We start from the raw sequence: 27,594 nt of genomic DNA, 5'->3' as shown, positions 1-27,594 counted from the left end.
CCTGTGCACAAAAGCCCATGTCCCTATTAAAATCAGTGCTGTGGTTTGAAAGTACAAGGTAATTTTATTACTGTCAATGCTGGCTGTATTTCCACCCCAGGAAGAAGCCCAAAATATTTTTTTTTTCCGAATACTTCACCTCTGTGCGCCAGAATTTTTTCCTTATTGTATCTGGACCAGTATGCCAGGCATGAAGGGGTTAGCGTTTGCGGTGTCCAGCAGCATGTGAAGGAGAGGTCTAGGACCAACATCTGTGCACGTGAACAGTATGTGGGCTTGGGCTTGGGCTCAACCTCAGTGCCACCTGTAATGGAGTATCCTGCATGGAAAAAAGCAGGGCCTGCCCATACACACTTCTTGTCCAGACAGAAAACTAAGGTAAATATACCCACTAAAGACCAAGACAGCTATAAAAACCTGGAAGATGTTCTAACCCTTCCGCACTCTATTCAAACCAAAATAAATGTTTTGGCAGGTGTATGTCTTCTCAATGTGAGCCCCATGGGTACTGTACATTGGAGAAATACAAGGTTCAACAAAGAGTTTTTAGACCAACAATGGCTCCTGCAGCTTAGTTATACTGCTTTCTTAGAAATATTTTAGGCCAGGTGCGGTGCTTCAATTTAAGTGATATTCCCACAGTTGCATGAAAGAGAGAAGCCATTGTGAGGATTGCAGAGGGTTGCAGTGGAACATTTTTTGAATTAAAGTAGAACATTTAAGCTTTTTAATGTACCCAGTTTTAATATACCACTTGCAATCAATAGCCCTTATCCCTAATTCATTTCCATTCATTATCTAGTACACATTAAATATGCCCAGATAAATGTTGGCTTTCCTGCTAAGCAATCATCAGCTGTTGAAGGTCACCTTTTCCGTTCCTTTTCTATCTCAGAGCCAAAATCTTTCTTATTGCTAACACATATACCTCTGCCTCAGGTACTGTATATACAGTGCCTTGAAAAAGTACAACCAAAAACAAATGCGTTTTATTGGGATTTTCTGTGATAGACCAACACAAAGTGGCACATAATTATGAATTGGAAGGAAAATGATAAATGGCTTTCAAAATCTTTTACAAATAATTATCTTAAAAGTTTGGCGTGCATTTGTATTCAGCCCCCCCTGAGTCAATACTTTGTAGAACCCCCTTTTGCTGCAATTACAGCTGAAGTCTTTTGGGGGGATGTCTCTACCAGCTTTGCACATCTAGAAAGTGACATTTTTGCCCATTCTTCTTTGCAAAATAGCTCAAGATTCTCAATTGGATTTAGGTCTGGACTTTGACTGGGCCATTCTAACACATGAATATGCTTTGATCTAAACCATTCCATTGTACCTCTGGCTGTATGTTTAGGGTCGTTGTCCTGCTGGAAGGTGAGCCCCAGTCTCAAGTCTTTTGCAGGAAACAACATACTTACTATATAGCTGATATCTCAACAGTAGCTAAAGCGGAATTAAAGTCTCTGTACTTACCTGTCCAATGGTCCTGAACAGGCTCCAGCATCTTCTTCTGAGTGTTGGTCTTTGGGCCTTTCATTGGCTAGCGGGGGGATGAAGTCACTTCTGGGCATACACAGGAGGCCATCATCCCAGCACTGCATCCCATCCGGAGACCGACCGGCACTGTAAACTGAGCTGCGCATGCACAGTTTACAGTGTTGAAAGAGACGGTGAGCATGCAAGTAGGGGCATTTTATTGCAGAAGAGACAGTGCATGTCTCTTCTGCAATAAAGGCCTGCCTGTTCAGTTTTTTACAGCAGGACTTCCATTCCCCTTTAAAGTCAAATTTCAGGATAAGCAAATATGGACTAAATGTGTATTCTTACTTGAATCTTTGTGTGCTTTGTGTATTACTTCCAGATCCATGCAGTAATCCAGTGTGAGACTTTGCCTCTGCAATAGAGACTGGTCTCTGCTGCCCTCTCTCCTTGGGCAGGGTGACCGGTCTTGTCTCCACCCCCCCCTGTAGTTTTCTGCAAGTATCCCGTAATGGGTGGAACTGCTAGGCCCTTCCCACACCTAAGCTTTCTGCATAGGCAATAACTGAGTTTTCAAAGACTTCTGGAGCACACAAAATGAACGGTTATCCTTTGTGGCTATTGAGGAATATATTTTAATAAAATTGTTGTGCCTGGAGCTTAACTTCAAAGGCCAACTGAAACTTTTTTCACTTGCAGAAAAATGTGGAAGTCATGTAAAATACTATCCACCCAAAAGGGGAAGTTCTGCTTTAAGGCCTTGTGCCCCACTCCCCATTAAGGATTGGCACCTTTGGGGAGCGGGGGGGGGGGGGGGTGAAGGTACTTATTTTTTGACAGGTACCCGGTCTCACTTCCGCTGCGATCACCTAGGCAATTGGAAACGGAAGTTGTCCTCCCCCCTCCCTCCCAGTAGTCTTCAGGGACACGTGTCAGGTTCCAGAAGACTACGAGACCATTCACAAGGCACAGTGCTACTCTTGCAATTGCAGTTGGTACCCGGCTGTGAAGCCGCAAGCTGTCACAGCTGGGTGCCCACACTGAAGATACCAGTGGCAACGAGGAGAGAGGATGGCCGGTGAAACTGGCTGCGGTGAGTACACCACTGGATCATGGGACAGGTAAGTGTATGTTTTTTTTAACAGTCAGCAGCTACAGTTTTTGTAGTGGCTTATTTTTTTACAGCTTTAAGCTAAATACTGTCCTATGTTTATCTAGTAATCCTTCTGTGGTTCTTCGTTTAGCTCTTTTTTTTGTCTTATGAACACATTGATCAATAATAAATACGTCTATCTCTTACTTAACATACAGTATTATATTATGACTACATATATTTTATTTGTTCCACGTAACAGGTACTATTCTTGCATTTTTTTTTTTTGCAAAAATGAAACACAAACTTGTTTTTCCTGGATCTTTCCCTTGAAATCACACAGTATACTTATGTCAATGGGTAAGAACATATCAGGTTGTTGTACATGTGGAAATAATAAAAACAGAGCTGTGTTAGTTTCTGCCAATGTGTATGTTTAGTAAATAAGACACAGCCTATGTTACTACATGAAGGAGCCTGAACATACTTCCTAAACTCCCACCATATGTACAGCCCCAACAGAACAGGGTGGGAACATTTCATGGCAGGAATGCCTTGTTTCTGTATCTTATCACAATCTTATGCAAGACTGCAGATCTACCATCAACTATCTAATACAAGAGCCTACCTGATTTTACAATAACTGAATGGATTATTTAAGTTTGCACTCATATTACATAGTTTTGGTAAATCTAAAGGAAATGACACAATCAGATTGTATAGTGCAAGGGTGTCCAATCTTTTCACCTTCCTGAGCCACATTGAAAAAAAGAGAAATTGCCTTGGTGCCGCACATAAAACACACTAACACTAAGCATAGCTGATAAGTAGGTGCTCTTGTGGCCCTCAGTGGGTAGGTCACTATAATGACCGGCAGTGGTTGTGCCTATTCGCTGCTCTCTACATAGCCAACGATTACCTGCGCTGATCGCTGCTGGGCGCTACCTGCTGAGAGCTGGAGGAGGAATTACCGCTGCAAATCACACGAGCCCTAATCACTGGTGTGAATGTAGCCCATGTACAGTATAAGTATATGCTGTGTGGGGAGGTGGGGGGGTGCTTTGGGGAGGGGGCAGCCCACTCCAGCATCACCCTGGATCAAACTATGCAGCATTTACTTACCTGACACCCGTGCATTCCCTGCTGCCGGTGCTGTTGCAAACATGGCAGCCCCAACATCTCTCCAGCCATGCATTTGTCTGGCTTGTCAACGTAGGTTGTCGTGACTGCTATGTTTGAAAGGTATCCCTGGCATCCCTACAGACTGGCTTCTCTGTGCTGGTCACTGTGCTTGCATGGCATTCCTGGTGTCCCTCCAGAGGGACCCTTGGCCACATGCCAAATTCTCCGGGGCCGCATGCAGTCCGTGGGTTGCACACCACTGGTATAGTGCATGGCTAGCAGACATCTTTGTGTGTGATCCAGCTGGCACTACTTATGCCGCCTTCTCCTTCTACCTGCGTCCATAGGATATAAAACCACTACCCTGCTTCTCCCTCCTCCAAGCGAGTTACTGGCAGTGCAGCTTGAGCCTGTGATATTGCTAGTATGAGGCTGATGTAACGCAAACAGAGCGTGTGCTCCCCTACCCTAAAGTTCGGTAAGTACGTACCACTCCAATTCCCCCATATTCAGCCCAGTCAGCAAGCAAAATGGGCCGCATCAAAGGGAGTCTGCCACTATGCTTATTATTTGGGGCAAACTGAAGGGTTCTCTTGGAAGACCATTCCATGTACTGATCCTACTGTGTTCTCCCACTGTTCCATTTCTCCATTGGGGCCCTCATCAATATGTGGCCTGTCTGTGTATGAAGGACCATTTGCCCTCCCAGGATGCAGTGCTTGGGTCTGATCAAGCAATTACCAAGCCCTAACACGGTCAGGGGAGGAGGCAGAAGCCAAGCTTGAACATCATTTTACATGGGTTTGGAGCAATGGAGCAGTGGGGAAAGGGATGAAAGGCAAGAGTGACCAGGATGGGGGGGCCCTTCTTAAAAGACGAGCTGTCATTTCGAAATTAATTGTTAAAAATGAGAGACTCTCTAAAACTGAAATCGAAGTAGATGTAAACACAACATTTAATCCAGCTGCCCATTCTTTGTACAGTTAAAGCGGACCTAAACCCTTCTATCCTTTACAGCCAAGGAAACAGTCATCTTAGCCGCTATTTGATCAGAAGTTGCCATGATGCTGTACATATGATCAGTTATGACATCAACCATTTTGTGACTTGAAAGTTCAGTTGAGAGCACAAGCAACTGTGATAATTCCCAGCATGCCTTGGGAAACTGTTAAGTCAATGGGTTTATTTCTGCTTTAAGTCAATGGGTTTAAGTCTGCTTTAAAGGTTAGGGTAGGCACTAGACTAGGTTAGATTTCTAAATTAAATGTGGTTGGTAACCAATAGGATGGAGCCTGTAAGCAAAATTATTCCATCATTTAGTTGCATCTAGGGCAGAATAATTTTTAAAGGCCTAGTCGACCTTTGCCAAAAAACTGCCTATGCAGATAAGGGATGTTTGTAGGTAAAAAACTGGGCAGTTGTGACCCAGAGTTGAATAACGCCCTTGCTATAGGTGTAGGCCATTTACGCACCCCACACAGTCTGACTGAAAACTCCAAGAGACTGTATACCCCCTGTCCTGCCTTGTTGCTAGGATGTTGCTAAGACACATCCAGCTGTTACTGATCAGGAGCGATCCCAGAGCTGCTGCATCGAGGTAGAGAAAGCACACATGAGGGGGATTGAATCAGAGAAAGAGCTCACTCCTGTACTGCACAGATCTGGATAAAATACACAAAGCACACCAAGATTCATTAAGAAGAGACAGAACTCTTGTATTTAGAAAATATTTCCTTATCCCGGAGTTCAGCTTTATAAGACACACATATACAGAATCCTCTTTAAAATCTGATGTGTGACACGTTGTTTCAATGTAATTATTCCATGGTAATTATTCCACGTAGTTATTTTCTGAAAATCAGTCTACACTCTCCTGCAATCATGACGTGAAACACGCTCCTGTAAAGGAATGCTTGGAAAATAAACATTGTTCAGCAGATTATATGCTGCAAACTCGTAGCTGGAGGAACATACAATTACAGCAATGAATCATCACACACGATTAGACACACACAGTCCTCTCGCTCTACAGAGTGGAAGTATTCAAGCTCTATTTTAGAAATGCTTTTCATTGAAGTAGCTACTAATAGCATTCACGACTATGTAAAAGTGTTCACAGCTGCAGAGGAATTGTGATACTGGCATGTGTCTAGCTGTGCTGTGCTGCCTGTGGCTGTACTAGGCACAAGAAGTCAATAAAGTGACAGTTGGTGGTCTTCTTCTATGGCATTATTGGACAGGGAGTCAGCTGTCTGATTGACAATATGACTTGCCACCATGCCAGCTTCAGTTTAAATATCTTCAGCAGCATTTATAAATACTATTTAAATCTATTTTATGTAAACTAGTTTTTATTTTATGCTTACTTTCCCTTTATGATGTACATGCATTTATTTCTTAAAGGGGTACATGTTCTCGTAAAAAGAGGAAGAAGTAGGATTTTCCACTGTAGGACTGGAGGACCTGCAAGCAGCACAGCTGTTTAGAGCAGATGTCTCCAAACTAAAGACAGCCATAGATAGATCAAATCACAGCCGGTTCTGCAGAGACCGGCTGAGATTCAATCCATCTACTGTATCAGCTGGGTGATTATACCCAAGTCAGTCTATTGATTTTCTTTCCTTCCACCTGTGGTGTAAAGAAGGATGTGGGAGGGAGGGAGGGGGACACTCATGTAAAGGGAACTCTGATGTAAAGGGGCTTTGATGGGTTCAAGAATACTTGGAATGTCTTGGTTTGTGTTCGTTTTTTCTGTTCTTCATATCATAAGTCATATCATGCAGATTATAAAAACTTCAAGTAAAAATGTATTCATTCGTTGAAATTTGGTTAGTTCATTTATCTGTTTTTCTGTTTTACCTACATCTAAACCTTTAATAAGGCTTCCCTGTAGGTACTGTAAATATTTCCTAAATGTGCACTGTTTAGGAGATATTTACTTTAGAGAGCCGCGCGGTTGCCGAAACTTCCGCATGCATGCGCAGAAGTGACGTACTCGTGGCTTGGTCAGTCAAAAGGCCGCAGAAAGAAGACCGGGTGAAGATGGAAGCCCCTGGCAGCCATGACAGGATGGCTTTGCTGAAGGGCTTCGTTTTCCGGTAAGTCTTTTATAATGTGCTAGTATGAGATGCATACTAGCGCATTATGCTCTTACAGCAGAGCTCCAACCAAAATGGGAAGTTCCGATTTAAGGCCTCGCCTCCCGCTCCTGGTTAGGGATTGGCACCTTTGGGAAGCGGGTACTCAATTTTGACAGGTACCCACTCCCACTTCTGCTGTGATCGCCTAGGCAACCGGAAGTGGAAGTTCTTCTCCTCCCGAAGTCTTCTGGAGCACTTGAAAGGTGCCAGATGACTGCGGGACTATATACGATGCACAGCGCTGCTCGCACATGCCCAGCGGCCATCTGGCTGTGAAGCTGCAAGCTGTCACAGCCAGGTGTGCACACTGAAGATGCCGGCGCCAGGGACACAGGACGACCAATGAACCCAGCTATGGTGAGGATATCGCTGGATCCTAGGACAGGTGACAGGCTGTATTTTTTAAGATGGGAATGGACAGCCGCTTTAATTTGCAGGGAGAAGATTTTTTAGTTTTATTTTCTGTGGTTTACTACTGCTTTAACTGAGCCCATTTTCGATCCAGCGATGTGCATGAGAGCAGTCGCTCTCTCGGCTCTCTCCCTCCTTATTGAACAGAGAGGCAAAAGCCATTGGCTTCTGCTACTGTCAATCACAGCCAGTTAGGAGAGAGAGGTGGTGGGGCCAAGCTGCGCTCTGTGTGTCAATGGGCACAGCTCGTGATCAAGCCCACACGAGTGCCCCCATAGCAAGCGGCTTGCTATGGGGGCACTCGGCAGGGGGAGGGGCCAGGAGCGTCAGCGGGGGACCAGAGAAAAGGAGGATCAGGGCTACTCAGTGCAAAACCTTTACACAGAGCAGGTAAGTATCCCGTGTGTTAAAAAAAATTGTGCCTTTAGAAAAAAACTTCAACCTTCAGTATGAACAATGAAGGAGATTGCTTCCAAAACATAACTCTTTCTGTGCTTCCCATTATGGAATGAATTATATGAATACAAGCACAAAGTTAAGTATATAGTGTGTGTGTCGTTTATATAAAAGTGGTATTCTCCTTCAGATGTAATTGCTGCCTGTGTAAATTACAGACCACGTAGAGCCCTGGACCACCCAGTCTCTATTCATTCTGATGACCACTAACTGCTCAGCCACAGTTGCAGTCTCCCAGTCTTCTGCTCCCTCCATCAGTTCTATATTCATTCCACAATGTCATTTGTAACTTCTGTGTCAGGAAATCCACCTATTTCCAGGCTATATGGATTCCGTGAGTAAACATTGGGAAACTACACATTACAAATAAATATTACATTATTATAAGAAATTCCTTTGACTTTTAGGAAAACAAAAGTTCCATGTTGTTCTTTAACTGGTGAAAGCCTAAAATGTAAAGGCTTGCAGTGGAAATGTAACTGTTAAATTTAATCACACAAGGTAATAAAAAAAAAAAAAAAAAAAAAAAAAAAAAAAAAGCTTTGTTGATGACCCCCAAATCCATTTCTCTACTGCTCAACTCACCCCTTCAGTTTCCTTGGTCATTACCAATTTACTAATTGACATATCAATATGTATGTCCTAAACTCTGACCTTTTCTTTCAGCCCAGCTTCCAATTACTGTTCAAATCTTGCCATAATGCTTGCCTCTACAGCATTTCCAAAATACGCCCTTTCTTAATTGACTCCACAAAGCTACTAAATCACTCCCTTGTTATCTCTCACCTTGGCTGCTGCAACTCCCTCCTTGTTAGTCAGCCTTTGCTACCAGACTCATCCAACTGCTCCGTGTTCACCACCCTTCTCTGCAAATCCCTCCACTGGCTTCCAATTGCCCAAAGAAAATATTAGCAATATAAAAAGCCATCCACAGCTCTGCCCCAAGCTAGATCACCAACCTCGTCTCAAAAATATCACCCAACCCGTCCTCTCAACTTCTCTAAAGACCTGTTTCTCTGGCTCCCTTATCACCTCCTTCCAGGACTTCGAGAGTCTCTCCCATCCTTTAGAACTCCCTACCTCAATCTCTTTGGTTATCTCCTACTCTTTAAGACCCCACCAGTGTTCTCAGCTAAAAGACAGTAGGAAGTGCAGAGTTGTAAGTCTGTCATTTAAAGCTAAATTCCAGGAAGCCTAAATTTTTCCCTAGCAATGGGACACTGGCACTTCAATGTCTAACTGTTTGTTTAGTCTAGGATGGGAAAAGCATTTTACTTACCTGGTCCTCCACTCTATCAGCAGATTGCACTCCCGCATTCTCTGAAATTGGATTCTTCCTCGGCATCCTCACTACCAATGTGGGGCTATGGACCCCTGCATCAATCTTGATGAAGTTAGGAGCATGAGGGAGAAGATGCTGTGGGGACGTCTAGCAGTGCAGAGGAGCAGACAAATAAGTCTACTTTTCCATGCCCCTTTGACCTAAACAAACAGCAAACCATTGCAGTGTGGGTGCAGCCCACTGCAAGCGATCATTTTCATGTTTCCTGGAGTTTAGTTGAAGGCCCATTTCCAGCTTCTGCCCACCAGTCCTTGCTCCAGAGTTCTCTACACACATTTTTTTTGGAAATCTATTTTTTTTTTCTAACATAGGTTTGTTTTCAGGCTAGTGACATGATGCTCATGGTCCTCTTCTCTAGCACGGTTCAGAACCTCATATATCTAATAGCTGTGAACACAATACTAATACCAACAGAGGCAGTGTGAAAAAGCATGGTACATGTAGTCTTGTACATGGATGTTGCCTACATGGATGCTTCCTACTGTGTGCGCAGATTAAAGTGGTTGTAAACCAGGGATGGTCAACCTTTTGAAGAGCGAGAGTTTGTACCTGGTTGTGGGCCACAAAGAAACAAAATGGTTCAGAATTTTGAATTTTTTTTGAATAGCATAATGAACATACTTCTTCTGCAGTCACTGAATGCGAGCAGGAGGGAGAATCCAGCTTTCAGTGGTTGCAGGAGGAAAATGGAGAAGATCAGTTTGTGTATATGCCACCCCTCCTATCTAAGTGTAAAACAGAATGCGACAGGGAAGCCGCACGGGCCCCCCCTGGAGCATGAGGCAGGGTCACCATTGTGAACCCTGACACTACACCAGGGGTTGGGGTGTGTGGTAAATACACAACTCAGCTATGGGGTTTTACTGCTCCCCAAACTGCAAATGTCACATATAGTTACATAGTCAGTCTGGCTGAAAAAAGACAAAAGTCCATCCAGTAACCACAAAAAAAAAAAGGAAAAAAAAGGAAACCATTTCTTATTATGAGCTCCCTAAAAGGCTGCTTTCTCATTTGATGTGCTGCGGTTTACCCGCACCCTGGGTGCAGCACAGTGTACCTGCAGCTTTCCTGTGGGTTAGCTGTGCTTTGCCCTAGACTTCTATCATATCTTGCAGGTGTGGTGCACTTTCTGAAATCGCACCAAAACTCCTGAATTCAGTTTGAGGTGGAGGGCCACATCAGAGAGCTCCTAGGGCCATATGTGGCTTGCGGGCCAGGGTTTGAGCATCTCTGTTGTAAACCCTTACCTTTACACAGTGAAGTAACTGAACTCAGGTGATACACACAAATGAGACAAATCCTCCTACATAAGTTGTACCAGTTTATCTGCAGTCTTACCTTCTCTTCTCTACTTCCAGAATTTATAACGTTTATCTGAGCTGTCAGAAAATGGAGTGGAGAGCTGAAGTTACACACTGCAGAGCTCAGTGAAGAGAACTCTGAGAGCTGATTGGAGGGAAGGGACGCCCCCCCTTCACACATCTCACAGGAACAGAGCTGAGGCTGTCAATCACAGGCTGTATGCTGGAGCTCCCTCCCATGTCCCTTTTTTTCTCTTGGTATCAGGAAAACATGTCAGAAATGATTCATGCTGATAACAGAGGATCAAGGCTGCAGACAGGAAAGATACTTAGTGATCTAGATTGAGACAAGTACACTCTCTAGGAAGATATTTCATGTCTAAGGTTTACAACCACTTTAACATAGTAGTCCAGCAGAACGGTACAGCACTGCACACGGTGCTCTGAAATTTAAAACAAGGTAGGCTAAATATGAATTTAAAATATAAAAAAAATCAGTTACCTCTATCTAGGTTATGTGGTAGGCCTTCAACTTTTAACTATCATGTAATGTCATTTTGGGGGTTTTGTAACAAAGCAGAGGCACTATAACGAAGGAACACCTTGAAAATAAAGTTAAAAGGACCTTTGAAAATGAGCAGTTGAGTGATTTTGGAAAAGGCAGACAAAGGAATAAATGAAACAGTACTTAAAGAGGATTCGGCCAAATGAGCTCTATATTCCATCTGGCAGCTGGACGATCGTACTAATAGATGTGACAAGCTAGAGCCATGCCAGCTGAATCCTAACACATGTCAGGCCTGGTTCACACCAATGGGTTTTTTAGTGCTTTCTGCAGAAGCGCTCTACAGTCCATTTAGCATGGTTTCCTATGGGACATGTTCACATCTATGCTTTTTTGTGCATTTTTGGAAATGGTCATTGACTTTTTAAATCCAAAACTTTGCATTTTCAGTTCAATAGACTTCAATAGAAATGCTGCAGAAACTGCATGTAGTGCATTTTTTACGCCTTTTACGGTTTTAATCTGCGAAGCAACAAGTTGGCCCCCTCATAAAAAACAAAACACAAAATGCATTGAAAACACGCATGAAAAAACACAAAGTGCACCAGAAAAAGCACTGCAAAACAAACAAAATGCATACTGCATTAGTGCAAACCAGGCCTTAAAGTGTTACTAAACCCAGGACCCTGCATTCACTATATCCGGTCTCCCACAGTACACAGAACATGGAAATGCCATTATTTTAGTAAATTCCTCATCCGGAATCTGCAGTTCAGTTTTGGGTACCAATTCACAAAAAGAACATTGGGGAACTGGAGAAAGTACAGAGAAGGGTAAACAAACTGATACGAGGCATGGAGGAGCTCAGCTATGAGGAAAGATTAGAGGAACTGAATTTATTCTCTCTTGAGAAGAGGAGATAAAAGGGGGGATATGATCAACATGTATAAATCCATCAGTGGTTCATATAGTGAACTCGGTGTAGAGCTATTCACCCTGAGGTCATCACAGAGGACAAGGGGGCACTCTTTACGTCTGGAGGAAAAGAAATGTAATCTCCAAACATGGAAAGGTTTCTTCACAGTGAGAGCTGTGAAAATGTGGAATAGACTCCCTCAAGAGTTGGTTCTGGCCAGCTCAGTGGATTGCTTTAAAAAAGGCCTGGATTCTTTCTTAGATACACAGAATATAACTGGATACTAACATTTATAGGTAAAATTGATCCAGGGAATATCTGATTGCCTCTCAGGGGATCAGGAAGGAATTTTTTCCAAGCAGGAGCAAATTGGATCATGCTTTGCTGGGGGTTTTTTTTTTGCCTTCCTCTGGATCAACTGTGGGTATAGGATTTTACCTTTTTTTTTAATGGTTGAACTGGATGAACTCTTGTCTTTTTTCAGCCAGACTAACTATGTAACTATATAAACTGCTAAATAACTTTTCTCATCAGAAGTTAGAGCAGTCTTGTGACCTCTGTCAGTGTCCGGCCCAGCACTAGTTAAAGCTTGTAGGAGGAGTTTCCTTTCTGCTGTAGGAGAAACCCTCTGTCTGACCTGTGCTGATCACATGCACTCTCCCAAGAAAAAAAAAGAAAAACCTCTCTAGCATTACACACCAAACTGAGCATGTGCAAATGCCTACGGTTTAGTCTGTCTTATTAGTAGATAAGAGGTGGCCGCTTGCAAAAGGGGAGGAGCATAGAAGAAAGGATCAAAGGGCCTTTTTACACAAGGCAGAGGATTAACCCCTTAGGTTCCACAGTGAGTATAACAAGCATGCTTTACTGCATATACAGACTGATTTTACTGTTGTGGGTTCAGTAACACTTTAAGCTGTGCCTCTAAATGAATCAAATGTTATTCTCTCCTCTGTAGTCTGCAAGGGTATCCTGCATTCCCAGCATTGTAGCACAAACCTAAAGGCAGACCCTCGCTTTTCTACCTGGCCAGGTGGCCGTGGGGCTCACAAATCCTCTTATCAGAAAACTTTATTTTCTGATAGTGACCGAATCTACTATAATGGAGCAGAGAAGAGTTGAAGCAAATGCATCATGCTGCTGGTTTTTTTTTTTTTTTTCAGTTTACCATTTGTGTGGGAATCTAGGCTGCATTCCAGCTTAGCCCCTGGACAGAAGCCATATCTTGTATATCTCAACCAGTGACAGAAAACGGCACACTTTCTGGCAGTCTCCTTACTGCAGTTTACATTTTATACTCAGCTATAAAACAGCATTGGTCTTAAATTTTAATTTATAATGCCTAAAGATGGAAGGTAGAAAACAATCTGATTATGCCGGATAGCCTCCTGTAAAGTACATTTTGCAAATGATTAACTCTAGTTTCACTTAGAGTTTTTAGTTTTATTTAACTTGTCCATTTAGGTCAATGTCCTGGAACCTCTGGATAACTAAAAGATAGAAGTGCCATGTCCTGGAGGATAGAGGTTTTCATGTCATCACTCACTGTGAGCTCACTTCAATATTTTTTGCTTATCTTGCAAGTTTATGGATACGTTTGGATACGATGGATACGCCAAGTCAGCACTGTTAACTTACGCATTCTATGGGGGAGATTTAAAACTGGGGCACTCAGAATCTGGCACAATTGTGCATGGTAGCCAATCAGCTTCTAACTTCAGCTTGTTCAATTAAGCTTTGAAAATAAAACCTGGAAAATGAGTTAGACCAGATCTTGCACTCTTCAGTTTTAGTAAATGATGTCAAGTACCCAGCAAAGTACATACAGGACATTTTTATAGTAATACAACAGAAACCCGAGTGGCACTTTCCTTATTCCTGCTGGGTTAGGGTGATGACTTACATGATGCATTGCTTCTTTCATTCCTGCAGTGTTCCTATCCTAAAGGTTTGGATGGGCCACTCAGCCACTGGTGCAGATCTTTCGATTCAGGGTGGCTCTTTTCCCTTACAGCAGTGGTTCTCAACCTTTCTAACGCCGCGACCCCTTAATACAGTTCCTCATGTTGTGGTGACCCCCAACCATAAAATTATTTTCGTTGCTACTTCAGAACTGTGATTTTGCAGTGGGAGGAATAGCGCCCCGCCGTCGGTGTCAGTGGGGGGAGGAATAGCGCCCCGCCGTCGGTGTCAGTGGGGGGAGGAATAGCGCCCCGCCGTCGGTGTCAGTGGGGGGAGGAATAGCGCCCCGCCGTCGGTGTCAGTGGGGGGAGGAATAGCGCCCCGCCGTCGGTGTCAGTGGGGGGAGGAATAGCGCCCCGCCGTCGGTGTCAGTGGGGGGAGGAATAGCGCCCCGCCGTCGGTGTCAGTGGGGGGAGGAATAGCGCCCCGCCGTCGGTGTCAGTGGGGGGAGGAATAGCGCCCCGCCGTCGGTGTCAGTGGGGGGAGGAATAGCGCCCCGCCGTCGGTGTCAGTGGGGGGAGGAATAGCGCCCCGCCGTCGGTGTCAGTGGGGGGAGGAATAGCGCCCCGCCGTCGGTGTCAGTGGGGGGAGGAATAGCGCCCCGCCGTCGGTGTCAGTGGGGGGAGGAATAGCGCCCCGCCGTCGGTGTCAGTGGGGGGAGGAATAGCGCCCCGCCGTCGGTGTCAGTGGGGGGAGGAATAGCGCCCCGCCGTCGGTGTCAGTGGGGGGAGGAATAGCGCCCCGCCGTCGGTGTCAGTGGGGGGAGGAATAGCGCCCCGCCGTCGGTGTCAGTGGGGGGAGGAATAGCGCCCCGCCGTCGGTGTCAGTGGGGGGAGGAATAGCGCCCCGCCGTCGGTGTCAGTGGGGGGAGGAATAGCGCCCCGCCGTCGGTGTCAGTGGGGGGAGGAATAGCGCCCCGCCGTCGGTGTCAGTGGGGGGAGGAATAGCGCCCCGCCGTCGGTGTCAGTGGGGGGAGGAATAGCGCCCCGCCGTCGGTGTCAGTGGGGGGAGGAATAGCGCCCCGCCGTCGGTGTCAGTGGGGGGAGGAATAGCGCCCCGCCGTCGGTGTCAGTGGGGGGAGGAATAGCGCCCCGCCGTCGGTGTCAGTGGGGGGAGGAATAGCGCCCCGCCGTCGGTGTCAGTGGGGGGAGGAATAGCGCCCCGCCGTCGGTGTCAGTGGGGGGAGGAATAGCGCCCCGCCGTCGGTGTCAGTGGGGGGAGGAATAGCGCCCCGCCGTCGGTGTCAGTGGGGGGAGGAATAGCGCCCCGCCGTCGGTGTCAGTGGGGGGAGGAATAGCGCCCCGCCGTCGGTGTCAGTGGGGGGAGGAATAGCGCCCCGCCGTCGGTGTCAGTGGGGGGAGGAATAGCGCCCCGCCGTCGGTGTCAGTGGGGGGAGGAATAGCGCCCCGCCGTCGGTGTCAGTGGGGGGAGGAATAGCGCCCCGCCGTCGGTGTCAGTGGGGGGAGGAATAGCGCCCCGCCGTCGGTGTCAGTGGGGGGAGGAATAGCGCCCCGCCGTCGGTGTCAGTGGGGGGAGGAATAGCGCCCCGCCGTCGGTGTCAGTGGGGGGAGGAATAGCGCCCCGCCGTCGGTGTCAGTGGGGGGAGGAATAGCGCCCCGCCGTCGGTGTCAGTGGGGGGAGGAATAGCGCCCCGCCGTCGGTGTCAGTGGGGGGAGGAATAGCGCCCCGCCGTCGGTGTCAGTGGGGGGAGGAATAGCGCCCCGCCGTCGGTGTCAGTGGGGGGAGGAATAGCGCCCCGCCGTCGGTGTCAGTGGGGGGAGGAATAGCGCCCCGCCGTCGGTGTCAGTGGGGGGAGGAATAGCGCCCCGCCGTCGGTGTCAGTGGGGGGAGGAATAGCGCCCCGCCGTCGGTGTCAGTGGGGGGAGGAATAGCGCCCCGCCGTCGGTGTCAGTGGGGGGAGGAATAGCGCCCCGCCGTCGGTGTCAGTGGGGGGAGGAATAGCGCCCCGCCGTCGGTGTCAGTGGGGGGAGGAATAGCGCCCCGCCGTCGGTGTCAGTGGGGGGAGGAATAGCGCCCCGCCGTCGGTGTCAGTGGGGGGAGGAATAGCGCCCCGCCGTCGGTGTCAGTGGGGGGAGGAATAGCGCCCCGCCGTCGGTGTCAGTGGGGGGAGGAATAGCGCCCCGCCGTCGGTGTCAGTGGGGGGAGGAATAGCGCCCCGCCGTCGGTGTCAGTGGGGGGAGGAATAGCGCCCCGCCGTCGGTGTCAGTGGGGGGAGGAATAGCGCCCCGCCGTCGGTGTCAGTGGGGGGAGGAATAGCGCCCCGCCGTCGGTGTCAGTGGGGGGAGGAATAGCGCCCCGCCGTCGGTGTCAGTGGGGGGAGGAATAGCGCCCCGCCGTCGGTGTCAGTGGGGGGAGGAATAGCGCCCCGCCGTCGGTGTCAGTGGGGGGAGGAATAGCGCCCCGCCGTCGGTGTCAGTGGGGGGAGGAATAGCGCCCCGCCGTCGGTGTCAGTGGGGGGAGGAATAGCGCCCCGCCGTCGGTGTCAGTGGGGGGAGGAATAGCGCCCCGCCGTCGGTGTCAGTGGGGGGAGGAATAGCGCCCCGCCGTCGGTGTCAGTGGGGGGAGGAATAGCGCCCCGCCGTCGGTGTCAGTGGGGGGAGGAATAGCGCCCCGCCGTCGGTGTCAGTGGGGGGAGGAATAGCGCCCCGCCGTCGGTGTCAGTGGGGGGAGGAATAGCGCCCCGCCGTCGGTGTCAGTGGGGGGAGGAATAGCGCCCCGCCGTCGGTGTCAGTGGGGGGAGGAATAGCGCCCCGCCGTCGGTGTCAGTGGGGGGAGGAATAGCGCCCCGCCGTCGGTGTCAGTGGGGGGAGGAATAGCGCCCCGCCGTCGGTGTCAGTGGGGGGAGGAATAGCGCCCCGCCGTCGGTGTCAGTGGGGGGAGGAATAGCGCCCCGCCGTCGGTGTCAGTGGGGGGAGGAATAGCGCCCCGCCGTCGGTGTCAGTGGGGGGAGGAATAGCGCCCCGCCGTCGGTGTCAGTGGGGGGAGGAATAGCGCCCCATCGTCGGTGTCAGTGGGGGGAGGAATAGCGCCCCATCGTCGGTGTCAGTGGGGGGAGGAATAGCGCCCCATCGTCGGTGTCAGTGGGGGGAGGAATAGCGCCCCATCGTCGGTGTCAGTGGGGGGAGGAATAGCGCCCCATCGTCGGTGTCAGTGGGGGGAGGAATAGCGCCCCATCGTCGGTGTCAGTGGGGGGAGGAATAGCGCCCCATCGTCGGTGTCAGTGGGGGGAGGAATAGCGCCCCATCGTCGGTGTCAGTGGGGGGAGGAATAGCGCCCCATCGTCGGTGTCAGTGGGGGGAGGAATAGCGCCCCATCGTCGGTGTCAGTGGGGGGAGGAATAGCGCCCCATCGTCGGTGTCAGTGGGGGGAGGAATAGCGCCCCATCGTCGGTGTCAGTGGGGGGAGGAATAGCGCCCCATCGTCGGTGTCAGTGGGGGGAGGAATAGCGCCCCATCGTCGGTGTCAGTGGGGGGAGGAATAGCGCCCCATCGTCGGTGTCAGTGGGGGGAGGAATAGCGCCCCATCGTCGGTGTCAGTGGGGGGAGGAATAGCGCCCCATCGTCGGTGTCAGTGGGGGGAGGAATAGCGCCCCATCGTCGGTGTCAGTGGGGGGAGGAATAGCGCCCCATCGTCGGTGTCAGTGGGGGGAGGAATAGCGCCCCATCGTCGGTGTCAGTGGGGGAGGAATAGCGCCCCATCGTCGGTGTCAGTGGGGGGAGGAATAGCGCCCCATCGTCGGTGTCAGTGGGGGGAGGAATAGCGCCCCATCGTTGGTGTCAGTGGGGGGAGGAATAGCGCCCCATCGTTGGTGTCAGTGGGGGGAGGAATAGCGCCCCATCGTTGGTGTCAGTGGGGGGAGGAATAGCGCCCCATCGTTGGTGTCAGTGGGGGGAGGAATAGCGCCCCATCGTTGGTGTCAGTGGGGGGAGGAATAGCGCCCCATCGTTGGTGTCAGTGGGGGGAGGAATAGCGCCCCATCGTTGGTGTCAGTGGGGGGAGGAATAGCGCCCCATCGTTGGTGTCAGTGGGGGGAGGAATAGCGCCCCATCGTTGGTGTCAGTGGGGGGAGGAATAGCGCCCCATCGTTGGTGTCAGTGGGGGGAGGAATAGCGCCCCATCGTTGGTGTCAGTGGGGGGAGGAATAGTGCCCCATCGTTGGTGTCAGTGGGGGGAGGAATAGTGCCCCATCGTTGGTATTAGTGACACAAATGATGGGGCACTATTCCTCCCACTGACACCAATGATACTTACCTTGCTGACCCCTGCTCCAGCCTGGGCTCGCTCTCTCCCTCTCCCATCAACAGCCTGCAGAAGCAAAATTTGCACTTACCTGTCAGCTGTCTTCCTTCTCTGGCCTCTCTCCTCTTCACTCGGTCCTGCAGCTCCCTCGATCTTCTTCGATCTGCGCGCTCTGCCGCTCGGCTCCTCCTCTCCAAGCTCCACCTCCTCGCCGGTGATTGGCCGCCTGTGTGCCTCTCCTGAGCTACAGTTCCGGTGGCCAATCAGCGGCGAGGAGGCGGAGCTGTTGAGTGATCCCGGAGGTGTGGCCAGGTTACAGGGGCAGCATATCATCCCGCCCACAGATCGCGAGACAGAGCAGCGGTGTCTCGGTTCCTAAGACCATCGGAAATATGTGTTTTCCGATGGTCTTAGGCGACCCCTGGGAAATGGTCGTTCGACCCCCAAAGGGGTCGCGACCCCCAGGTTGAGAACCGCTGCCTTACGGGGACCTACGGAGACACTATGAACCCAACCAGAGCTGTGTGCATCCACACAAACACACAGCCCTGGAACCTTAGGCAAGCCATCCCCAGATCCCGCTTCCTCAAAGCCAAAGATGGATAAAGCTGTTGTCCACTGTGACTTGGTACACAAAGCATGCTCTCCGATAGGAAATTCAGGGATGGCTGCACTTAGGGCAGCAGTGATCCTATTAATATGCAAAAGGATTTGCGCACACTATTCAAAAATTGATGTACACCACTTTAATGCATTTACAGAATGACATTATGTTTAAAAATACTAATTATTTATTATTACTTTAATTTAAAAAAAAAAAAAAAAAAGTAGACCTTTGTTGGTTGTATAGGTTTCACACCCCCAGTGGCGTATTTAGGTTTTGTGCTGCCCTAGGCAACACAAAAATTGGCTCACCCACCCACGGAGAGATCTTGACACTGACAAACACCCCCTCCCCCATGATAAAAGCCTGACATTGACCAACAACATCCCACCCCAGCCTTCCACTACTACCGCCCCATACACATTGGCAACACCCCCACCCCGGCGAGAGAGAAAACTCAACTTCACAGCTCCAGACATCCCCGGGAAGAGTCAGGCTCTGCATACACCATCAAGCAGCCTCTCTCAGACCCCACCTGGTTACCATGCTGCGTGTGATCTTTCTTCCATGCCTTCTTTCGGGGGACAGTGCTGCCCCCCTGAAAACATGCCGTCCTAGGCAAATGCCTTGTGGTAAATATGCCCCTGCACATCCCCAAGTCAGTGTTTTCTAGAGCCACCTTTAGCTGCAAGTCTCTTGAGCAAGTTTCTACTAGCTTTGCACATCTGTTTCGTTTTTGTCCATTCCACTTGGTAAGATTGCTCTTGCTGTCAAGGTTGGAGGAGTTCTGCTGGTGAAAAGCAATTGTCAATTTATGCCACAGACTCTCTGTTGGACAGAGGTCTGGGTGCTGGCTGGGCCATTCGGATTTTTGGTAGTCATGTTAAAAGAGAAGTATGGCCATTGGTTTTCCTTCCTCGGTCCATTCTTGGTACATCCTGACCACTGCAAACCGGGAACATCCTACAAGTGCTGCAGTTTTGGAGATGTTCTGACTCCGTTGTCTAGCCATTACAACTGGCCCTTGTCATTGTCACTCAAATCGTTACGCTTGCTCATTTTTCTGCTTTCAACACATCAACTTCGGAGACAACATGTTCGCTTGCTGCCCAATATATTCCACCCACTTGCAGGTGCCATTGTAATGGGACACTCAATGTTATTCACTTTACTTGTCAGTAGTCATAATGTTATGGCTGACTAGGGAAGTTAGGTTGTTATATGGACATGACATGTATGAAATGTTGTATTGACACCCCTACACTTGACCATCATGCAAGGCCAGTTTGATCACCTACCTTCTTTGATTTGTTCCTCCAAGTGAATCCTCTGTACCATCCTGTGAAAACAAACACAGAGTAAGTTAATAAACTAAAAGTGATTGTAAACCCACACCTTATAAAACAACCCATTCAGTTTAATCACTTGCCATCCGCCCTACTGTGATTTACTGCTACAGGGCGGACGTTCTGTGCAAAACTACATATATAAACATGATTTTGCACTTCTGCCACTGTGGGGTGCGTGCCTGCAGCCAGAGTGTTGCTTTTGCTTTGATTGGACACAGCAGAAGCCGATCAATAGGTGCCGGCCAACGGATGAGCGCCGACACCTGCTGATCTCCAAGGAGACTGACAGAACACAGTTCTGCCTATGTAAACAAGGCAGAGCTATATTATGTCTAACGGTGATCTGCTAGATTGCATTCCGGGAATAAAATCTAGCAGATTGCCTAGTAAAAACAAGTACACACAAAAACACCTTTCCAGCCAGTGTCATTAATACAGTGACAGTGAATATTTTTAGCACTGATCACTGTATTCGTGTCACTGGTACCCAAAAAGTGTCAGTTAGTGTCAGGCTGTCCGTCGCAATATCGCAGTCCCACTATAAGTCGCTGATCAACATAAATTTCAGTATGTATACTGCCATTTGTAAATGCTATAACTTTTGTGCAAACTAATCAATATACGCTTATTGGGATTTTTTACCAAAAATATTTAGCAGAATGCATTTTGGCCTAAATTTATGAAGAAATTAGATTTTTTTTATAGCAGAATGTAAAAAAAATTTTTTTTTTTAAACAATAAGGGGGTGTTTTCCATTTATAGCGCCAAAAGTTTTAACCGCAGTTGATCAAATACTACTAAAAGAAAGTTCTATTTGTGGGAAAAAAGTACACATTTCATTTATGTACAGTGTTGTATGACCGAGCAATTGTCAGTTAATCTGAAAACTGGCCTTGGCAGGAAGGGGGTAAAATTGCCCCATAGTGAAGCGGCTAAAGTAAAGCAGCACTGTATCGCAAAAAACGGCCTGGTCTTGAAGAAGGCAAATCTTCCGGAGGTCAATTGGGTAAAATAGAAACGAACAGCAAAACATTTGTGTATAGATATAAAAACACATTAATACCTCCCCCCTCCCTTTTTAGAGGTGATTACGTCCTTTGTTTTTAGCTGCATAAATGCTGAAGGAGGAGAAACAGCAGAACACTGAGCTTCTTACTTCGTGAATGGCTGTGCAGAGGGGGCGTGTCAGGGCAAGTCTGATCATTGGGATAGAGCACACTGAATTATGCTTCCTGCCTAGTGTGGTCAGTTTTTAATAGGAAAACAGAGGGACTGGCAGGATCACCAGGGATTTCACACAAAGCAAGCAGTACATAGAGAACAGGATACTTTTTCATACAAGTACATGGTATAGCAGGCGCATATCAGAAATGTTGGGTTTACATATTCTTTAAACAAGGAAGGTGTGTGCATAACATACTCTGCAAACAGGATTTGACAAACTGAAAAGTATATTTTTTTTAATCAGATACCCATGGATATTAGAAAACTGCTGGCACAGGCAGGACTGACCAAATCAGGTGACACTCCTAATGTCTGTGCAGAAGATGTTACGGATTGACCTCCATGACCGAGTTGATTTTTTTCCCTACTGAACACCATTGCTCCTAGGGAAAATGGATGGCGATGGATATGTATGTTCAGCTCCCATTTGATAAAAGTCTGCATGTTTACACACCTCTCTTTTTAAAGAGGATCATTTGGCAGTCAGATCATGGACTCAAGACTGTCCAAAGTCAAGTGCCAAATGCACCCTATCAACATTAGGTAACTGTTTCCTAACTGGCCATCTTTGGTGGCATCAGGCACCTAATTAATGACTCAGGATTCACACATGACCATTTCCAGGGTAAAAAAAAAGCAAGAAGAAAAAGTTGAAAAATGTGCACAATTGCCATCCCAGAAATAGGCTGGTGTTTGAATTGTCTACTGCCTGTGAAGCAGCATCAACGGTCAAAGTTCTGCCTTCTGGGTGCAGTGGTCACGATACTTAGCTGTTGCTTGGACATATCGGATAAAAATTAAAACAGATTAGTCTGCCAAGTAGAAGTGAGTACTGACACATCAGAGAGCAATAGCTGAATTCTAGAATATGTAGCTATTGTTCACCAATAAAGCAACACCTACAACTGTTTATTTAGAAAGAAAAAAAAAAAAAAAACTTACATGTTGCTTTAAATTACCTAAAAAAACGCAGAAGATTCCAGCAAAAGCTTTGCACTGTATGGCGCGCACATTTTCTAAACCTTGTGGCTTCACAATACAGGCTGGCCATAGATGGATCAAATTTTGTCCAGTTCAGCAGTGACAAGCTGAACTTCGATCTATCTATGGCCATCCCCACTCCACAGGAGTCAGTCTAATGCAGGGGTGGACTGACCATTTGGAAACTCGGGCACTGCCCGAGGGCCCAGGGTCAGTAGGGGGCCCCATGAGATGCCCCTGGTACCTTTTTCATAGGCTTTTTTGAGTTTGGGCAAGGACACAGGGGCCCCATGATCCCCTATTGCCCTGTGGCCCCATGAGTTGTCAGTCTGCCCCTGGTCTAATGATCAACTTCTGACAAGCAAGAATGTTGAAAATATTTTATTCAATTAGTGGCTCTAATGCTGAGCAGTATATTCTGAAAGCCGAGTGGCACAGTGGGCGGCACAGTGGCTTAGTGGTTAGCACTTCTGCCTGGCAGTACTAGGGTCGTTGGTTCGAATCCCAGCCACGGCACCACCTGCCTGGAGTTTGCATGTTCTGCCTGTGCCTGCGTGGGTTTCCTCCGGGTTCTCCGGAGGAAGTTCTCCCACACTCCAAAGACATGCAGGTAAGTTAATTGGATCCGGTCTAAATTGTCCCTAGTATGTGTATGTACCAATGTAAGTTAGGGACCGTAGATTGTACACCCCCTGAGGGTTAGGGACTGATGTGAATGTACTATATATATATATATGTAAAGCACTGCGTAAATTGACAGCGCTATATAAGTAACTGAAATAAATAAATAAGAAATCCCCGCTTTCAGAAAACAATAGTACAGCAGGGGGGATTTCTCAATTCATCTCACTTGTGTGGATGAGGAAATTTTTTTTTTTTCCCCCATCAGCCCCCTGGCTGATCTAAATAAAACAATGCCCCATCTATGCCCAGCCAAAGCTATACTCACTAGCTGCAGACAAGTAGGGTCTGCCTAAAGCTGCAAAGTGCAAGCTAAGATCCTAACATTCAAAACAGCATAAAACTATATTTCAGCACGTTAGAGCAGTAAGAACAATGAAGGATCATTTCTGATTGGTTATTTTGTGTTACTGGTAGCTATTTGCCTTAAAAACCAATGGCTATTGATTGTTTTATACATTCTTAGGGTTTGTTGCCCAATGCAGCCACAAAACGTAGACAAGGCAATTTTCCTTTATGTTCTTTTGTTCCAGTCCACACCAACACGCTAAGAAAGTATGAAGGGTTGCATTTTTAAATAGCACACTGCAACGTGCTGTGGAGCACAGAGTTGAAGGAAATCTACTCTTAGATTGTAAGCTCCAAGGAACAGAGCCCTCCTAACCCTCTTGTATTGAACTGTATTGTTGCTGTATTGTCTCCCGTTATATTGTAAAGCGCTGAGCAAATTGTTGGCGCTATATAAATCCTGTATAATAATAATAATAATCTGTCCTTCCATCCCCAGGTCCAATCGCTGAAACTCATGTAGACTTCACCTCCGCAACATCTCCAAAATACGACCATTCCTAACTCCGGAAACCACTAAGCTACTCATTCACTCCCTTATTATATCACGCCTCGACTACTGTAACTCCCTCCTCGTCGGCTTACCTCACCGCAGGCTATCCCCGCTTCACTCTATCTTGAATGCTGCGGCCAGGCTCATCTACCTTACTAACCGCTCCGTATCCGCCACCCCCCTCTGCCAATCCCTCCACTGGCTTCTGATTATCCAACAGATAAAATTCAAAACGCTAACACTGATGTATAAAGCTGTTCATAATACTGCCCCAAACTACATCAATGATCTTGTCTCCAAATACCACCCAAACCGTACTCTGCGCTCCTCACAAGACCTCCTACTCTCTAGCTCCCTGGTCTCCTCCTCCCATGCTCATCTCCAGGACTTCCCCCATCCTCTGGAACTCCCTACCCCAATCCATCAGACTATCACCTACTCTTCTCACCTTTAGGCGCACTCTGAAAACCTATCTCTTCAGGGAAGCCTACCTCGCCCTCAGCTAATTACTGAACTCCTCCACTCTTCCTACCACTCCATCCCCCACAGCTATTTCCTCCTGTACCACTATCCCCTCCCTCCTAGATTGTAAGCCCCAAGGAGTAGGGCCCTCGAACCCCTCGTGTATTGAATCGTATTGTTACTGTACTGTCTCGTGTACTGTCTCCCCCCCTAATGTAACGTGCTGAGCAAACTGTTGGTGCTATATAAATCCTGTATAATAATAATAAAAAAATCTAATTGTGATACTTTAAGCCATAAGCCGGTGTGCATGGACCCTTAGGTGTTTCAAGGACAGACTATTAAATCCGAACTTACTTGGGTCTAATGCAAAGGGTGCTATGGTGCAAAATGATCCTTCTTCATGCCCTTCTCTGCCCTCCAGGGCAGCATTAGGGAATTGGGATTAAAGTCTGGTAGAGTTGGCCCATGTGGTTCTGTCAGCTCCACTAATAGAGACATTATTTCATAAGCAAAAGAGTGGTTTCTCTTCCAGAACCAACCTTACTGACAAGAGCTACACAGCCACTCCTTTAATCCTTAGATTAAAGGAGCCAAGTGAAAGAAACGATGCTCAGCTGGCATGACCGCGCATGTAAAGGGGGCAGAATGTGGACTAGTCCTCTCGTGCCCAATCGGGAAGGTATCCAAGGGAGTCGCAGACCCTACACTTTCCCTCCTCATTAAGAGCCTCTCTATTATTATTATACAGGATTTATATAGCGCCAACAGTTTGCTCAGTGCTTTACAATATAACGGGAGACAATACAGCAACAATACAGTTCAATACAAGAGGGTTAGGAGGGCCCTGCTCCTTGGAGCTTACAATCTAGGAGGGAGGGGATAACTGCTAACAATGTTTCTAACAGGTGGGGTACCTTTCCCTACACTGCCCACACATGGAATGTGGGCCAAACCTGGGAGCCAGGGCCTTAAATAAGCTCTGCTTGACCCAAGATGGCCAGCAGAGTCACATGGGGAGGCAGCATCCAATAGGAAAGCTTCCCCAGTGACCCAGCAACCCTATCTCCTTCCCAATAACATCCACAACAGACAGCGCCACCAGCAGTGGAGAAAGTAAACTGCACCTGCCTACATGCTGCACAGCTCAATAGCTGCATACAGCTTTTCTTTAGATGCTGTCTTATATAGATACAATAATGTGATGGGAAAACTACCTATTTAGTACTTCTTACATCTTTAACTATACCATCAAACAACTAATATTTAGCCACAAGCTATATATACACAAGTTCAATGGGGGGGGGGGGGGGGGGAGTAGTTTAGCTAATAGTGGTTTGATTGTGTAGTTGCAATCAAGACATTAAAGCTTTATTATAAATAGTCTAAATTGAGCAGAACGAAAAAACTCATGGGCATTGCATTTTTTTTTATGAAACCCAAATATAGTAAATATCTTTGGAATTTTGTTTCTTAAGTATATATAGCAAAGCTTCAAAAATAAGAAAAACAGGATAAGCTAGAAAGAATGTATAGCTGCCCTTGGCACACAAGAGGTTAATCACTGGAAAGACAAGAGCCACTGTGTACAATGACCACATTCTGTCCAGCAATGGGAGTGGGTGGAGATCACAGACTGCAGTACTGAGGCTGAAGGTCAATGGAATCAATGCAGTAAAAGATACGGACCCTTCTACTCAGAACTGCTAAGACAATGGATAACTCAGCTTAAAAGATGAACTCCACTGAACGCTAGCTGCATATACCAATGCAATCTATTAAAGTATATGTGAACCCTTACTTTGTAAAACAACCCATTCAGTTTAAATTAGAAATGATAGGCAAAACATTTGTGCGTAGATGAAAAAAAACATAAGAATCTTTTTTTTTTAATAAATGGTCACATAATCTCTGTTCTCAGTTGCATAGGGACCTTAGATAGGTGGGGGTGGAAAAGCAGAAGTTCACTGATCTTCCCAGTGAATGGCTGTATGGAATGGGGGGGGGTGGAGCTGGTGAGTCAGCACAAGCCTAATCATGGCAGGCTGTTCTCCCAGCACAACCAAAAAACTAACCATGCTGGGAAGGATGTTCTCTCATGCCTATGGGCAGCACAGTAGCTAAATGGTTAGCACTTCTGCCTGGCAGTACTAGGGTCGTTGGTTCAAATCCCAGCCACGGCACCTCCTGCCTGGAGTTTGCATGTTCTTCCTGTGCCTGCATGGGTTCCTCCGGGTACTCCAGTTTCCTCCCACACTCCAAAGACATGCTGGTAGGCTAATTGGTTCCTGTCTAAATTGGCCCTAGTATATGTATGTATGAATGTGAGTTAGGGACCTTAGATTGTACGCCCCTTGAGGGTTAGGGACTGATGTGAATGTACAATATATGTGTAAAGCACTGCATAAATTGACAGCGCTATAGAAGTACTGTAAATAAATGCCCAGCGTGGTCAGTATGAAATAACAAAACAGCAGTGAGACTGGCAGGGTCACCAGGAATTTCACATAAAGGAAGCAAAGCAAAGAAAACAGGATACTTTTTAACACAAGTACATGGTACAACAGACACATATCAGAAATATGAATTTTGGGGTAACATTCTTTAAAAATAATCATTTCTGTGAAAATACTAAAAAAACAAAAAACAGGTAATTGCAACAGGGCAGCACAGTGGGTTTATGGTTAGCACTTGCGCCTTGCAGCACTGGGGTGTTCAGTTTGAATCCCAAACAGGACACTATGCGCATGCAGTTAGTATGTTCTCCTTGTGCTTTCAGGTACTCCAGTTTTTTCCAACACTCCAAAAATGTTAGATGGTTCAGCTGAGCATTCCCATGATTGCAGTCTCACCTCCCAAGCGCTTTGAGTACACAGGGTGAAAGCGCTATAGCAATACAAATAAGGTAAGAAAGGGCAATAAAAACATTAAGTGCCGAATCTCATAGCAATTATTCAGGGTTATTATTATAATTATACAGTATTTATATAGCGCCAAAAGGTTTGCTCAGCGCTGTACATTATAGTGGGGGACAGAACATGAGACAATACAGTAACAATACAATACACGAGGGGATCGAGGGCCCTGCTCTTTCAGGCTTACAATCTAGGCGGGAGGGGATAGTGGTACAGGAGGAAGAGGCTGTCGGGGATGGAGTGGTAGGAGGAGATCAGCTGTTAGGTGAGGGCGGGGTAGGCTTCCCTGAAGAGATGGGTTTTCATGGTGCGCCTAAAGGTGAGGAGGGTAGGTGACAGTCTGATGGATTGGGATAGTGAGTTCCAGAGAATGGGGGAAGTCCTGGAGAAGTCCTGCAGTTGGGCGTGGGAGGTGGAGACCAGGGAGCTAGAAAGTAGGTGGTCTTGTGAGAAGCGAAGAGTACGGGTTGGGTGGTATTTGGCTATCAGGCCGGTGAGGTAGTTTGGGGCAGCATTATGAATGCTTTGTATGTCTGTGTTAGTAGTT

At 47.4% G+C, this 27,594-nt stretch overlaps 1 protein-coding gene across 1 annotated transcript in view; it reads right to left on the bottom strand.

The window, feature by feature from the left end:
• The window catches only part of DOCK5 (dedicator of cytokinesis 5), a 188,526-nt gene that overhangs the window by 115,609 nt on the left and 45,323 nt on the right, over positions 1-27,594 (bottom strand). The window contains exon 3 of the mRNA XM_089692497.1: positions 19,893-19,933. Within this exon, the coding sequence (XP_089548623.1) occupies positions 19,893-19,933 (41 nt within the window). The remainder of the gene's footprint in view (positions 1-19,892; positions 19,934-27,594) is intronic.

The sequence above is a fragment of the Staurois parvus genome, unplaced genomic scaffold (assembly GCF_062004578.1).
Source record: "Staurois parvus isolate SC_StPar_1 unplaced genomic scaffold, SC_StPar_1.0 ptg000586l, whole genome shotgun sequence".
Lineage (NCBI taxonomy): Eukaryota > Metazoa > Chordata > Amphibia > Anura > Ranidae > Staurois > Staurois parvus.
Note: the sequence above shows the minus strand (reverse complement) of the source record. Positions and strands in the feature narration are given on the sequence as shown.